Source organism: Neoarthrinium moseri, assembly GCF_022829205.1.
Source record: "Neoarthrinium moseri strain CBS 164.80 chromosome Unknown scaffold50_Wmoseri_CBS_16480, whole genome shotgun sequence".
In the NCBI taxonomy this organism is placed as follows: domain Eukaryota; kingdom Fungi; phylum Ascomycota; class Sordariomycetes; order Amphisphaeriales; family Apiosporaceae; genus Neoarthrinium; species Neoarthrinium moseri.
Window position 1 is genome coordinate 161874 of NW_026055164.1, and position 11718 is coordinate 173591.

Here is an 11718-nt window from a genome sequence, read left to right on the forward strand (position 1 = left end):
TTGACCCTGATGCTGGATTTGATCACAGTCATTCATACGTACTTGAAACATAAGCTCTTCCCAGAAACTTGTGAACAAGGTAGATCCGACAACCGTATTTATCACAGAAGTGACCCAAATAGCCATACAAGAGGTTTCATAATATTCATTATCATCACGCAAAATACAAAGACGGGCCTCGAGCCGCGCTTCCAGGATTTGGGCTGACATATTCCAGCACCATCGAAAATGAACAGTTCAGCATGAAGGCATCGGCAAGCCGAGGCTATTCAAGAAGATCTCCCAGACTCCTTCTTCCAGCAGCTCGCCGTCCCGTCTCATTCGTTCTCTTTCGACCAGGCAGGACACTACAATCTCTTCCAGCTGGGGCGTCGTCACCCAGTCTTTGAGGATCTCGAACTCGCCAGAGCCCCGGTTTCGCTTCCCGCTGCCGACGGCACCGAACTTTGCAATGACCTCTTTGTCCGCCTTCATCTTCATGCCTTTCCGCCCGTCTCGCTCCCACTTGATCTTGCCCATCCCCGTCGCGCTCTTCATCTCTTTTCTTACTTTCGTCGTCTGACCGTTCATCTCCAGGTCGGTCTTGTTGGAGGTCCAGCGGTGGAACTTGGCCGACGCAACCTGCTGTCCGGCAGCATTCCCTCGCAGTGCGATGAGATGGGGAGCCTTGTTATCGCCGATGGAATCGGAAGTGAAAGTTATGGTGAGAAGCGGTCCGTTGTCGCTCATGCAGACCATACTGTGCCCTTGTGGCTTCAGCTCCAGAGTCCTAGGTGTGGACTGTGGGCAACCACCCGGAGGTGGCTGGGAGGGCGGAGGGTATTGATGCCACGCTTGCTGCGAATCTGCGTAGTAGTCGGCTGCAGCGCCTTGTGTGGGTATATCGTGCTGCGGCGGTTGCATGCCAGCGGCTGGCTGAGCCGGAGCCGGCGCCGGGCTGGGCGCCGGTTTATTTGGTCGCCCAGGCAGATTGAACCTGGAGTCAGTCCATTTTCCAATGCGATGCGCTGCGTTCTGTGCAATGGTGGTCATTTTTGTAAGGTTCTTGATGTTTATAACAATAGTCTAGAATGCTTCAATACGAATCTAGGGATTATTCCTGGCCATGGCGACGTTGAAACCCATACTTTGGTGTTTTGTATCTCTTTCAACGTCATTGTCGCTCACCCCTGGCCGTTGACGTTAGCCCGTCGATCTCGCTCACTTCCTTCGGCAATTGATCTGGGGTGAAGAACCCTGGAATCCAGGGTCTGCAGGACTCTTGGCAGCCCTGCGGGGACTTCTCGCCGCCACTGAACCACTGAGGTTGCTGAATCAGTTGCTGGTAGCCTGGAAAGCATCGTCATTCTCTTGCAGGGTTATTGAGACTTGCCGTTCGTGATGCAAAACATGCTTGTCGACTATCAGTGACATCCTAATCCTACTAATACGCACGATATGAATATGGAACTATGGGACTAGGTCTTTTCTTGTCGGATGAGTGCTCGCAAATTTGAAAACGGTTTGTATGGATGCTTCAGTTGCTTGAAGACCATGCGTTATTGTGCATATATGGTTCCGGCCAATATGCCCGTAATTCAATTGTACTATCAACCCGATTGGTTGATGCCATCGAAACCGTGGTGTGTTCCTCGGAAATTGCTGTTTACACTCTTTGTTAATCGTACTCAATGCATAGGAAGACCGATTGATAGTGGCATATCCAAGTTCAAGATGTGTATCACAGTTGGAAGGCAAGGCCACGACCTAGCAGGACAGGCGCAATCCTCGCTCTATACCTAGGTATCTAGTGCTTTCTGGCCGTCATAGAAGAGTTTCATAGCATTAACCCCTTGCCTGTCCCATGAAATCAAAGGCGTGTCTTGATAGAAAACACACCATGGACCATAGCTACAACAGTCTTCCCCCGGTGCGGATTTCGTCGTCATTGGCTCAACGGGTTGAACTTGGTCGCAGGAGACCATCCGGAACATTCAGGGAGACTCGAGTGGTCTCTACGAGTAGTAGAACACGTGGTGGCTCTGGGTGGGAATCACTACGGGCCGAGAACCCTGGTTGCCCACAATGATCGGAGGGTTGGTTCTCCAGTGCCCAGTGCCATTATGGAAAGGCGACTGGCGCCAGTTAGGGTAGCCTACGATACGTTAGCAACGAGCACCAGGAGCATTAAATCCAAGGGGATAGACATACACCATGAGCTCGTTCCGATGGGCGGGGCCTGAACCGCTGGGGATACAACAGGAGGGTTCATAACCAGATAGTTCTGCGAGGCGGCGGTCACCATCGGGTGCGGGCTTGCCCATGGGAAACTGGGGGTTCCAACAGCTGCGGCAGTCGGCTGTTGGCCCATAACGACTACTGCGGGCTGCTGGTTGATGGAAGCGGCTGTGTTTGGATAGGCGCAAGGGGCTATCGGGTTCTGCACAGCGAAATGGAGTGGCTGCGGGGTGACGAAAGAAGTCGGCTGTGGGCTAAGAGATGTCAGTGTCTGATTCTGACGTTGCGAACAACAAAGAAGACTGAGTAGTTTGATAAAGTAGAACATACTGATGAAGCACCGTAACCGGGATGCCATGGTTGACGTTCTGGGCTGGCACATAACGGCCAGGGTTTAGAGGTCTAGCAGCAGGATTACGAGGGTCGTGCGGATCTGGCTCCGGGGCTGCAGCATGTGCGGCAGGCGGAGGGTTCGGGGGCTGGTTGGGAGGCTGTCCGGAAGAGCCTGCCTCGTCGTCCCAGTGAACATGTAGATTTATGCCCCGCGGACCAGATCGACGAGCTCCAACTCTGACGCCTGGTCGATTACCCGCAGTGGCAGAGTCCGAATCGTTTGCTGCAGTCGGTATAGGGCTTGCATTCGGCGCAGCAGCGGCAGGAGCAGTAGTGGCAGGAGCAGCAGCGGCAGCGGCAGCAGCTCCGCCGCTTGCATCTCTGGTAGGAGCTGACGCGTTTTGGCCGGGTTCGGTCACAGTTGCAGCCGCAGGTGGAGGTGCTTCAGCCATATTGACGTCCCGAGAAGTATCTGATACCTGGTGGTCGATTGCAGAGCTGCGTACTGCTGTATCAGCAGTTGGAAGTGAGCCAGAGGGTTGAGTCAAGCTGGGATGAGCAGCAGGAGCAGGAAGACCGGCTTCAACGGGCGATGCAGCTCTTGTGTGATAATTGTCCGACGAGGCGAGAGCTACAATCGTATGTGCCTGCGAATCGGCAGCCCCACTCGTCGTTGGTGAATGACTTGTATTCGGCGCAGATGGACTAAGTAAAGATTCCATATGAGAGTGATTGGCTGTCGCCGCTTCGGTCTGATTGCTGGCTGCTTCACCCTCCGCGGGATTATTGAAGGGTTTGAGGAGTGTTGGCTCTTCTGCAGGGTCAGAAGGCGGGGCGGATGCCAAATCCACGGGGACAGTAGATCGTGTGGTGTACGAGGGCTCAGGAGACTCTGTTGCCTCATTTGACACTCCTGCAGGAGGGACCGTCGCCGAGCAACTTGGGTCGCCGGATGAAATGCCTTCTGTACCACTCATGGTCATCGATGCTGGTACTCACGATGTTGAAAGTAGTCAATTATGACGGATTTTGACGTCGTTAAGGCAGCCCGAAAGGTGTAGGAAGTGATGTAGGTCGGGAAAGTGATGAATTGGCGACAAGATGTCTACTTTGACCAGTTGACACCTAGAAAGGTATGACAGAGATTGGATATCTCAACTTATGGAGACAAGCGTTGAGGCCGGCCCATACTCAGTACACCTAATGACGGCGTGAATGAATTAGATCACGGTGTCTGTAGTAAGAAATTCACCATATGAATAAGCCGGCGACAGATTAAGCTTAGAATACGTGAATTTGGAAGCAGCGATTTGTAGTACTGCTTCGATAGGTTTCAAGCAAACGTGAATTACTGCACTCTCATACGCCCTTTGATCGAACTATCCCCTTGCCACATAGACACACATAGTTGTCCAAACAGTGCAATGAAGTGCATTCATTGACTGGCTCATATGTAGTCTCACCGAGGTAGCGCAGCAACACGACTGAGCCCGCCAGTGTGCTGATCGTACGTTGTTCCGCCCATATCTCACCCATCCCCAACCGCCTCCACCCATATGTCGCGGAGGTTCTTCTTTTGCGGCATCAAATGCTCCTTGATTTCAACACACCATAGATCTTGTGCTTGCCTCCAAAACACTCTCAATAGTCCATCTGGAGTGATGCTCAGTGCTGCTGCCTCTTCCTGCGGCTTCAAAGCACCTCGCATGGTGTTCAGGTCAGCAATTTGCCTCAGGCTTTGTAACTGAAGATCAACCTGGAAGACTCTGTTACGAACATCCATCAGGTAAAGAATGTTACTGCTGGGTGGCGGCGAAGTACAGCAACAACGCATACGGAAGTCTGAAATCGTTGTGGGGATAGGGGGTAATGTCTGGGTGGCGGGCGAGAGGAAGAGTGGATAAGGAGTTGCGATAAGACCGATGACCATGCCAAGTGAGAGGGCCGGGTGGAAATGTATCGCCGTGAGTCCTTGTCCGTCCTGAGGTCATGTGAGTTGTCCATTGCGCCACGTCGAGAAAATACAGTGAATCTCACCGTCGGCATCTGACAAGTCCAGAGCTTTAGAGGAGCATTCGCCCCTGGCTCGCATCGCCAGACGCTACTGTAGACTGTGTCGTCGTCTTGTGTCCTGGTGGTTCCTCTCTTCTGCGAAGCCACAGCCAGACATGTACTGTCAGCTGAGAAGCTTAGTGCTTGAAAGCGGATGTTAGCAGCAAAATCGAACTCAAGTACATGTAAAATCCTAAGCCATTGCTGCTCCGCTCCTTGGTAGCGAAAAAGAAGAACCTTTGCACCGAAACCGATGGCTATGTAAGCATTATCTGGTGATATGGTTAGGCATCTAGGCTCTGCGTGTTCATCAAGTTGATGAAGACTGGTGAATTCAGGCAGACCGCTGACGTGGAACATGAGAAGCGAAAGACGCTGGCATCGTCAGCTCTTGGCTACTCAACCCAGGCGAGAATCTTACCCTGGTATGTAGTATGTTATGAGACAGTACGATAGCAATCCATTGATTGCCTTCGACAGCGAAACGTATATTCACCGATTTATCACCGTCGCCACCTTGTGGTATGAGGGAATCGAAGTCGAGTAAACGTCCGCCGTTAGTGTCGAACTCGATACGTACAAGCGATCCACTATCTCTCTTCCATATGATTAAATACTTCCCCGTGAGAGAAAAAGAGAAGGACAACCATTTGGGCAGAGAAGAGCCCATGATCTCTTGGGAACACCTTGAGCTCGGCCTAAAGTCCTTCATGTGCTGCCGACTGCGTATCCTTGATGGCCATTTGAGGTTGAAGAGGCTGCTTTTTGACCTTTCGCTAGGCAATGTTTGCCCAGTAGTCGAGGCTTGAATATCGCGGTGGGTGGTTTGCTCGCAGTGAAGTGGCTCTGGTAACGTTGAGCTGAGAGCGCGAAAGGCCGCAACCTGCGCCTCGTCCTTCGAGGACGAGGTCTGCAGCTGCGAGATTTGAGAGGTGTCTGAAATGGTTCTGGCAATATCATACTCTTGCAATTGGTCTGGTTGAACGACTTCAGGACATGAAGGTAACAAACGATGCTCCAGGGGAGTTAAATGTCTTGATGTTACATGACCTTTGGTATGAGATGCCTCATCTAGCCAGAAACACGAAGCAGGAATCTGCCGTGTTCTTGTTATAGGTTGCCCGCAAATTGGACAGTACGAGGGTGAGCGCTCCAAGCCCAGTAAACCAGTCTGAACTCATCAGCGTGATTTAACTATATTTGAGAAGGGACCCATCCTTACACTGACTTCCAAGTGCTTCCGGATTGGACCAATTTGATCAGATGGTATTATGTGTAGACTTGGGCAGTCCAGCACCGAATATAGTTCAGAGCGTGAATCAAGAACCGGAATTTTCTCTTCTGCTTCACTCATCTTTGCTGTATCCTCATCCTGTCAAATCCTTGGCCAAATCGAAGATGATAACCTCGAAAACTAAGAACGGCTGAGTGGTTGGTGGTGTGAACACGTGTCCACCGCAAATAGGTTTATAGTCTCTAGACAGCGGCTGTCTCATAAAGGCGGCCGCACCTTATCAGTAACCGGTGCTGGGCAGAAGAGTTCCTCGGTGTCCAGGTTCAAGCCCTCCCGCACCACGAGCATTCAGGTCTTGGGCTGATGTTCGCGTGCTGGTGCTCGAGGGTATGGTTTGCGACTGTTGCATTCCGAAGTAATATGTTCCTGGATTGGGCGTCCTCTAATATACTCATCTACGAAACATACAGTCCACGTGAAGTACTTCTAGCCAAGTATGGTGCAGTATCGTCAACAGAACCTTTTCGCGGAGTAAGATCAGCAACCCAGTAGCGCGCGAGGGTAGTTGTAGTTGTCACATCTACTTACTGTACTTTGGGTACAGGTACATCGTTATTTTAGGTGCTGAATTCATAATGAGCTCGTTGTCTCAGATGGTCCTGCCACCATGCGTAATGTGTCTTAATTTGGTCAGGCTGCATCAATCCTTCGGGCTATTCCTGCACCGAGCACTTTAAAGAAGGAGATGATTTAGCAGCACTGTACTTAACAGGATGGAAATTTGCATAATAGCAGGAACTCTTGTACAAATACAGAGATACACCAGATTCTATTCATCTGAAATCGCAGCATGCGCCGATTATTGACGAACAGTCGTTGGAATATCGTCTGTATGCACTAAGCCCGAAAGAATGGGCAACAGAGTCTATTATGTACCATCATGATGCCTCCTTTCGTTCTTATACATGTAATTAATGGCTGTATGTATGTTGTTGGAGTAAGTCATATCCGGATGCCTAGGAATACGGGGTACACGCATGCAGATCAAGACAAGGCTACGATGAGACCTAGCCCGGGTTTGATTTGTCTCAGCTGCAAGACTACTAATACAGCGTAAGGCTTAGGTCAACTGGATTTGAACGAATCATATGAAACCCATCCGGATATACATATGCTGTGTATCCCCAACGACCATCCCGGGGGGCTAGTACTGGAACTTGGCCTATCAAGGCTTTGCCGCCGTAAGACCAAGTTGCTGCGCGCGTGCTGGGGTCACAATCTCTGGCGGGACATAACACGCCGAACTGACTCACAAAGGCGCCTTCATTATCTAGAGGAACGCTTCATCGACGATCATTGAATTTCCAAGTGAGATCTTACCCAAGGGTTTGGTAAGTTTGGCGGCAGCCGACGGATGATGGCCAATGACAAGGACTCAATTTGTCAGTTGAGAATGCCATGAGAGCCTTGTTCACTGGATCTGTACCGGCTGTAACACGGTGGCTACCTGCCACATGGTGTATCAAACAAGCTAGCCGAAAATGGTAATAAATCTGAAGAAGTCTGAAGGATGATCTGTCCGATACCATCACAGTTCAAGATGCGAGTCTCAGAATATGAGGGAAGGGCGCCTTTTTGGGGATGTGTGCCACCCCTAGTTTCCGAACCTCTCAACCTGGAACCTTCACTTTTGAAAGAATTCCAATCTTCTGAACCGATTTTGCATATACGAATAAAAACCAGACGGCCAAGCCAGCCAACTATCATCATGGACAGCGAAAAACGGGTTCAGGCAAGCTCGGCGACTGCATTAGCAGCAAGCGCGGCCAAGGGTCCTTCGAGCCAACTCAGGTCAGTTACTATGCGTTCTTCATGAGATGGAGAGCCATGCTTAACTATCAGTGACGCTGACTGTAATAAAGGCCTATGCTGTCAGAGCGTCATGTCAACATGATGAGCTTTTCGCAATGCATTGGCATTGGACTTTTCCTCCAGACCGGACGGGTCATCTATCTCGTAGGCCCGGGGCTCGCCACAATCTGTTTTGTGTTGGCTGGCACTGTGATGTGGTCCAGCGCTGCATGTCTAGGTGAGATGGCAGCATTATTCCCAGTGAAGGGCCCCATCATTGAGTTTCCTCGACGCTTCCTTGATGAGTCGTTAGGCTATGCAGGAGGGTGGATGACATGGTTTGGACTTGAATCAGCTTTCACGATGTTAGCGTCCTGACGAGGAAGCAGGTTCTCTTGGATAATTCTCGTGTCTGCCGAACTCGTCGCCATCACGCACATATTCCAATTCCGATACCCCCCAGAACTACTGGCGGAGGCAGAGTATCCCGAGCCAACGCTGGAATACCACCCGAGAGTCTCGCCGGCAGTTTTAGTGTTCTGCTTCCTCATAGCCATGGTACTAGTCAACATGCTTCCAGTACGTCAGCTTGGCCGGCTTGAGTACATATTTGGTTTGATTAAGATGATATTCATCGTCACGATGATCATCCTGAACGTCATTCTACAAGTTCGGCTGCCAACGGGCAAAGAGCCAATGTGGACCTACAACAGCCCGTACTCCTTTGCATCAACGAATATGACTCTGCCAAACGGGTATGTTGTATCAGGAGGTGGGGCACAATTAGGCGCAGTATGGGATGCATTGTCGTCATGCTTGTTTGGTCTAATAGGCTTCGAGACTATTGCCATAACCGCAGCCGAGAACAGAGACCTGAGAACCGAAGAAACAGTTAAGATCGGTACACGGAAAATTGCGCTACGCATCATATTACTATACGCTCTCGCTGCTTTTACCGTGAGTTGAACCAAGAATCTGTCTTGCTTGAGATCGCCATTGACAATGACTGACAGGTAGGAACGAACGTACCGTATACTTATCCTTTGCTCGAGGACAAGAATGTCATATTCTTTGGATACGGCCATAACTGTGTATGGGTCATATCAACAGTTCTGAATCGACTCAAAGGCTGGCCACTCTTCATCAATGATTTCATCATCTTCTCTGCCGCCACCGCCGGCGCTAATGGTCTTTACAACGCCTCTAGGACACTTCATGCCTTGGCAAGCATCCCAGACGTCTGGCCGGACATCAGGCCGATCCATTCTTTCAGACGTCGTCTAGAACGAACTAGCTATGGAGTACCCCATGCGGCTGTCTTTGTCAGTGCAGCTTTCGGAATGCTGGGGTTGTTGGCCGTGAATGAGAATTCAGAGGTCGTACTTGGTCGAATGGTCCGGTTCTGTGTTACGTCCTTGATGATTACATACGGGCTTCTCGCAGCCAGCTACCTGTCGTTCTTTCGGAGGTGGGTAACGCCTTGGAATAGGACAAACGTCTTGAAGTTGACAGTGATGTAGTATAAAAGCTGCAGCCGAGGGCCGAGACGAAAATATTGAGAATAAGGACGCTCCTGAAATCCGTCGATTATATGACCGCGATGGACCCCAGTATCCTTACAAGTCACATGGTCAATACATCCGTGCTTGCTACGCACTCTTTGGTTGCTCGGTCCTGATTCTATTCAACGGGTGGCGCACGCTTGTGCCCCCGACGGGTATCCAGGACTTTGTTGCCTGCTATATCGCCGTGAGTTTCCGATCGGGTTCAAGGAGTAGTTAACTGATGTAGATTCAGCTGGTGATCCTGGCCCTGATCGTTGTATTGTACCAGATCAAGTTCTGGGGATGGAATCCGCTCGGGTGGCAAAGACGAGCCACAAATGAGCTGCAGATTCCTCGTCCAGAGATAGCGACCTCAATTCCCAGGAGAGGGGAGTTGGCACTCGTAGACACGGACAATCTGTTCATCAAGGGAAACGTGAAGCAATTTGGAAGATGGATTTGGGTATGGTTGAAGTGATATAGAAACGCGCGCTGGTATCTGTTACTATGCTATTGTATTGTACTTTGTAGAAGATATATTAGCAGACCCACAAGGCCACTACTAACGCCGTAACTCCCTGGTGCCTAATCATGATCGTGTCACACCGGCCTGAAGTCTGAACCCATTGCGAATTTCGATTTACGTATAGACTGACTTTGACGGTAAAGCGGGCCGTTCAGGACGAAACAAGGGTGGCTGTGGACGTGGACGTGGACGTAAGGGCAGCTGTGAGCCCGTGGGTTCTGGTTCGTAGAACCCCCGCAACTGCCGCGCCGCGGTGTACGTCGTTGGAGACGCAACGACAGGAGGTGCTGCTGGGGCATAGTATCCGGCTAGTTCTGGATTCTCTACATCTGCAGGCGGTGGGGGATGTGGTGCCCGCGCGCTTGCAAATGAGGACCGAGGTGTGAACTCGACTCCTTGAAGTTCATTCTCAGTATTTGGGGATGGCCTAGCCGGCCTCCTGCTGAAAAGACCACAACACAGACTCATGCTTGAGAGCGCGTCTTCGCGAAATAAGCAGAACTGTCGCATATCAGTGTCAAGGGTCCACATATCGGGCCTGAATACGACTGACCTGCCGCTATCTGAGCTCAGAGGAGTAGGCTTCAATGGCGAAGAGTTGAGCCTGCGCAGAGTCTCGCAGAGCCCAATCCTGCATCCAGCGACAGACTCAAAGACGCCGCTTACCGCAGTCGCTCACTATGCTTTGAACTGATAAACCCAACCCGCATCACCATAAGAGAGCGAAAGATCAATGAGCGCCATGCTGGCGCGTCTGCCTGAAGCCGGGGCGGCGAAAGCTGCTGTGCCGCACCGATGCGCCGGACGAATCCTGCCAGGGCGGCGCGACGGACGACCCAGCGATCTCAGCCAGTGGTTCAGGCCTGTTGGAGACGTTTAGTTAGTGCCTGTTAGCATACCACGCTAAGCCTGTTGTTGGTGGTACCACAGTCCATCTTTTCGGATCTAGGCCAGTACCCGGAGAGCGCCGACATATGCCAGCTCCCGAAGCAGTGGCTTTCGGCGCTTGATCCCGGACCGTCACATTTATAGCGCCGCCCACGAGCTCCGGACGAATCTGGGCCTGCATCAACTCATTCCTGTCGAGGGCCTCCGGAGCAAACATGATCGTGCAAAAGCTCCCCGTCACGCAATCGCTGCACCTCACGGCGGTGCCTCTTACAAGGGAGGCGTTCGCCCCCTTCGGCGACGTCCTGTCCAACCCGCGGCCAGGCTCGCTGCCATCCAACACGAGCCCAGCCTCCATCGCAGCCGGTGCGCTGCCGTGCGGTGCCATCTCCGCCAACCAGGGGACCGCCATCCAGTACAAGGGCCTAGGGTCCATGCACAACTTGTACCCGTCGGCGCCGAGCAAGGCGGCCGCCACGCCGCGCGTGACCATGTTCGTGTGCGGCGCCCGGGAGCTGGCGGGGCCAGGCCGGGACACGGTCGAGGTCAAGGTCCTGGAGCGCCACCCCTTCACGACGCAGACGTTCGTGCCGCTCAACGCCGGCAAGTCCAAGGGGTACCTGGTCATTGTTGCGCCCACCCTGGCCCCCGGAGTCCTGGACGAGGGGCTGCCGGTGCCGACCGGTGAGGAAGCAGCGAGACTGAAGCTTCCGGGGCGCGGCGTACCCGATGTTGGCAGGCTGCGGGCCTTCATCGCCAACGGGGACCAGGCGGTGACGTACGGTGCTGGCACGTGGCACGCGCCAATGATAGCTCTTGGGGAGACGGGTTCAGCCATTGACTTCGTTGTCGTTCAGTTTGCAAATGACACGGCTGTGGAGGATTGCCAGGAGGTCACGTTGGGAAGTGGGGAGTCCAGCAACTGCAGAATCACCGCCAACGTCCCTGGGCGATTGAGGCTGTCTAAGTTATAGATTAATAGACCATCGTTTTCTAGCTCACTTCCACGTTGGTGCATGGTTTCAGTCATGAACACTTCTGCAGACGTTGCAGCACATTCAAGGCTAGATATA

General features: G+C 52.1%; 5 protein-coding genes across 5 annotated transcripts; 2 read left to right on the forward strand and 3 right to left on the reverse strand.

Annotated features, from left to right (window-relative positions):
* Positions 1 to 237: 237 nt before the first annotated feature.
* Positions 238 to 1032, reverse strand: JN550_010152 (uncharacterized protein; the record flags this gene model as incomplete). Its single annotated transcript, XM_049308375.1, has 1 exon — positions 238 to 1032. One exon carries the CDS (start codon positions 1030 to 1032, stop codon positions 238 to 240), a length of 795 nt encoding a protein of 264 aa, XP_049167892.1.
* A 962-nt stretch (positions 1033 to 1994) lies between these two features.
* Positions 1995 to 3527, reverse strand: JN550_010153 (uncharacterized protein; the record flags this gene model as incomplete). The annotated part of the gene is made up of 3 exons (XM_049308376.1): positions 1995 to 2134; positions 2191 to 2471; positions 2548 to 3527. The coding sequence occupies 3 exons, from the start codon at positions 3525 to 3527 to the stop codon at positions 1995 to 1997; spliced, it is 1401 nt and encodes a 466-aa protein (XP_049167893.1).
* Positions 3528 to 4078: 551 nt separating this feature from the next.
* On the reverse strand, positions 4079 to 4962 carry JN550_010154 (uncharacterized protein; the record flags this gene model as incomplete). Its single annotated transcript, XM_049308377.1, has 2 exons — positions 4079 to 4531; positions 4588 to 4962. 2 exons carry the CDS (start codon positions 4960 to 4962, stop codon positions 4079 to 4081), a joined length of 828 nt encoding a protein of 275 aa, XP_049167894.1.
* A 2642-nt stretch (positions 4963 to 7604) lies between these two features.
* JN550_010155 (uncharacterized protein) lies at positions 7605 to 10143 on the forward strand (the record flags this gene model as incomplete). The annotated part of the gene is made up of 7 exons (XM_049308378.1): positions 7605 to 7687; positions 7759 to 8025; positions 8077 to 8644; positions 8701 to 9155; positions 9208 to 9436; positions 9485 to 9694; positions 9901 to 10143. The coding sequence occupies 7 exons, from the start codon at positions 7605 to 7607 to the stop codon at positions 10141 to 10143; spliced, it is 2055 nt and encodes a 684-aa protein (XP_049167895.1).
* A 717-nt stretch (positions 10144 to 10860) lies between these two features.
* On the forward strand, positions 10861 to 11619 carry JN550_010156 (uncharacterized protein; the record flags this gene model as incomplete). Its single annotated transcript, XM_049308379.1, has 1 exon — positions 10861 to 11619. The coding sequence occupies one exon, from the start codon at positions 10861 to 10863 to the stop codon at positions 11617 to 11619; it is 759 nt and encodes a 252-aa protein (XP_049167896.1).
* Between the last annotated feature and the right edge of the window lie 99 nt (positions 11620 to 11718).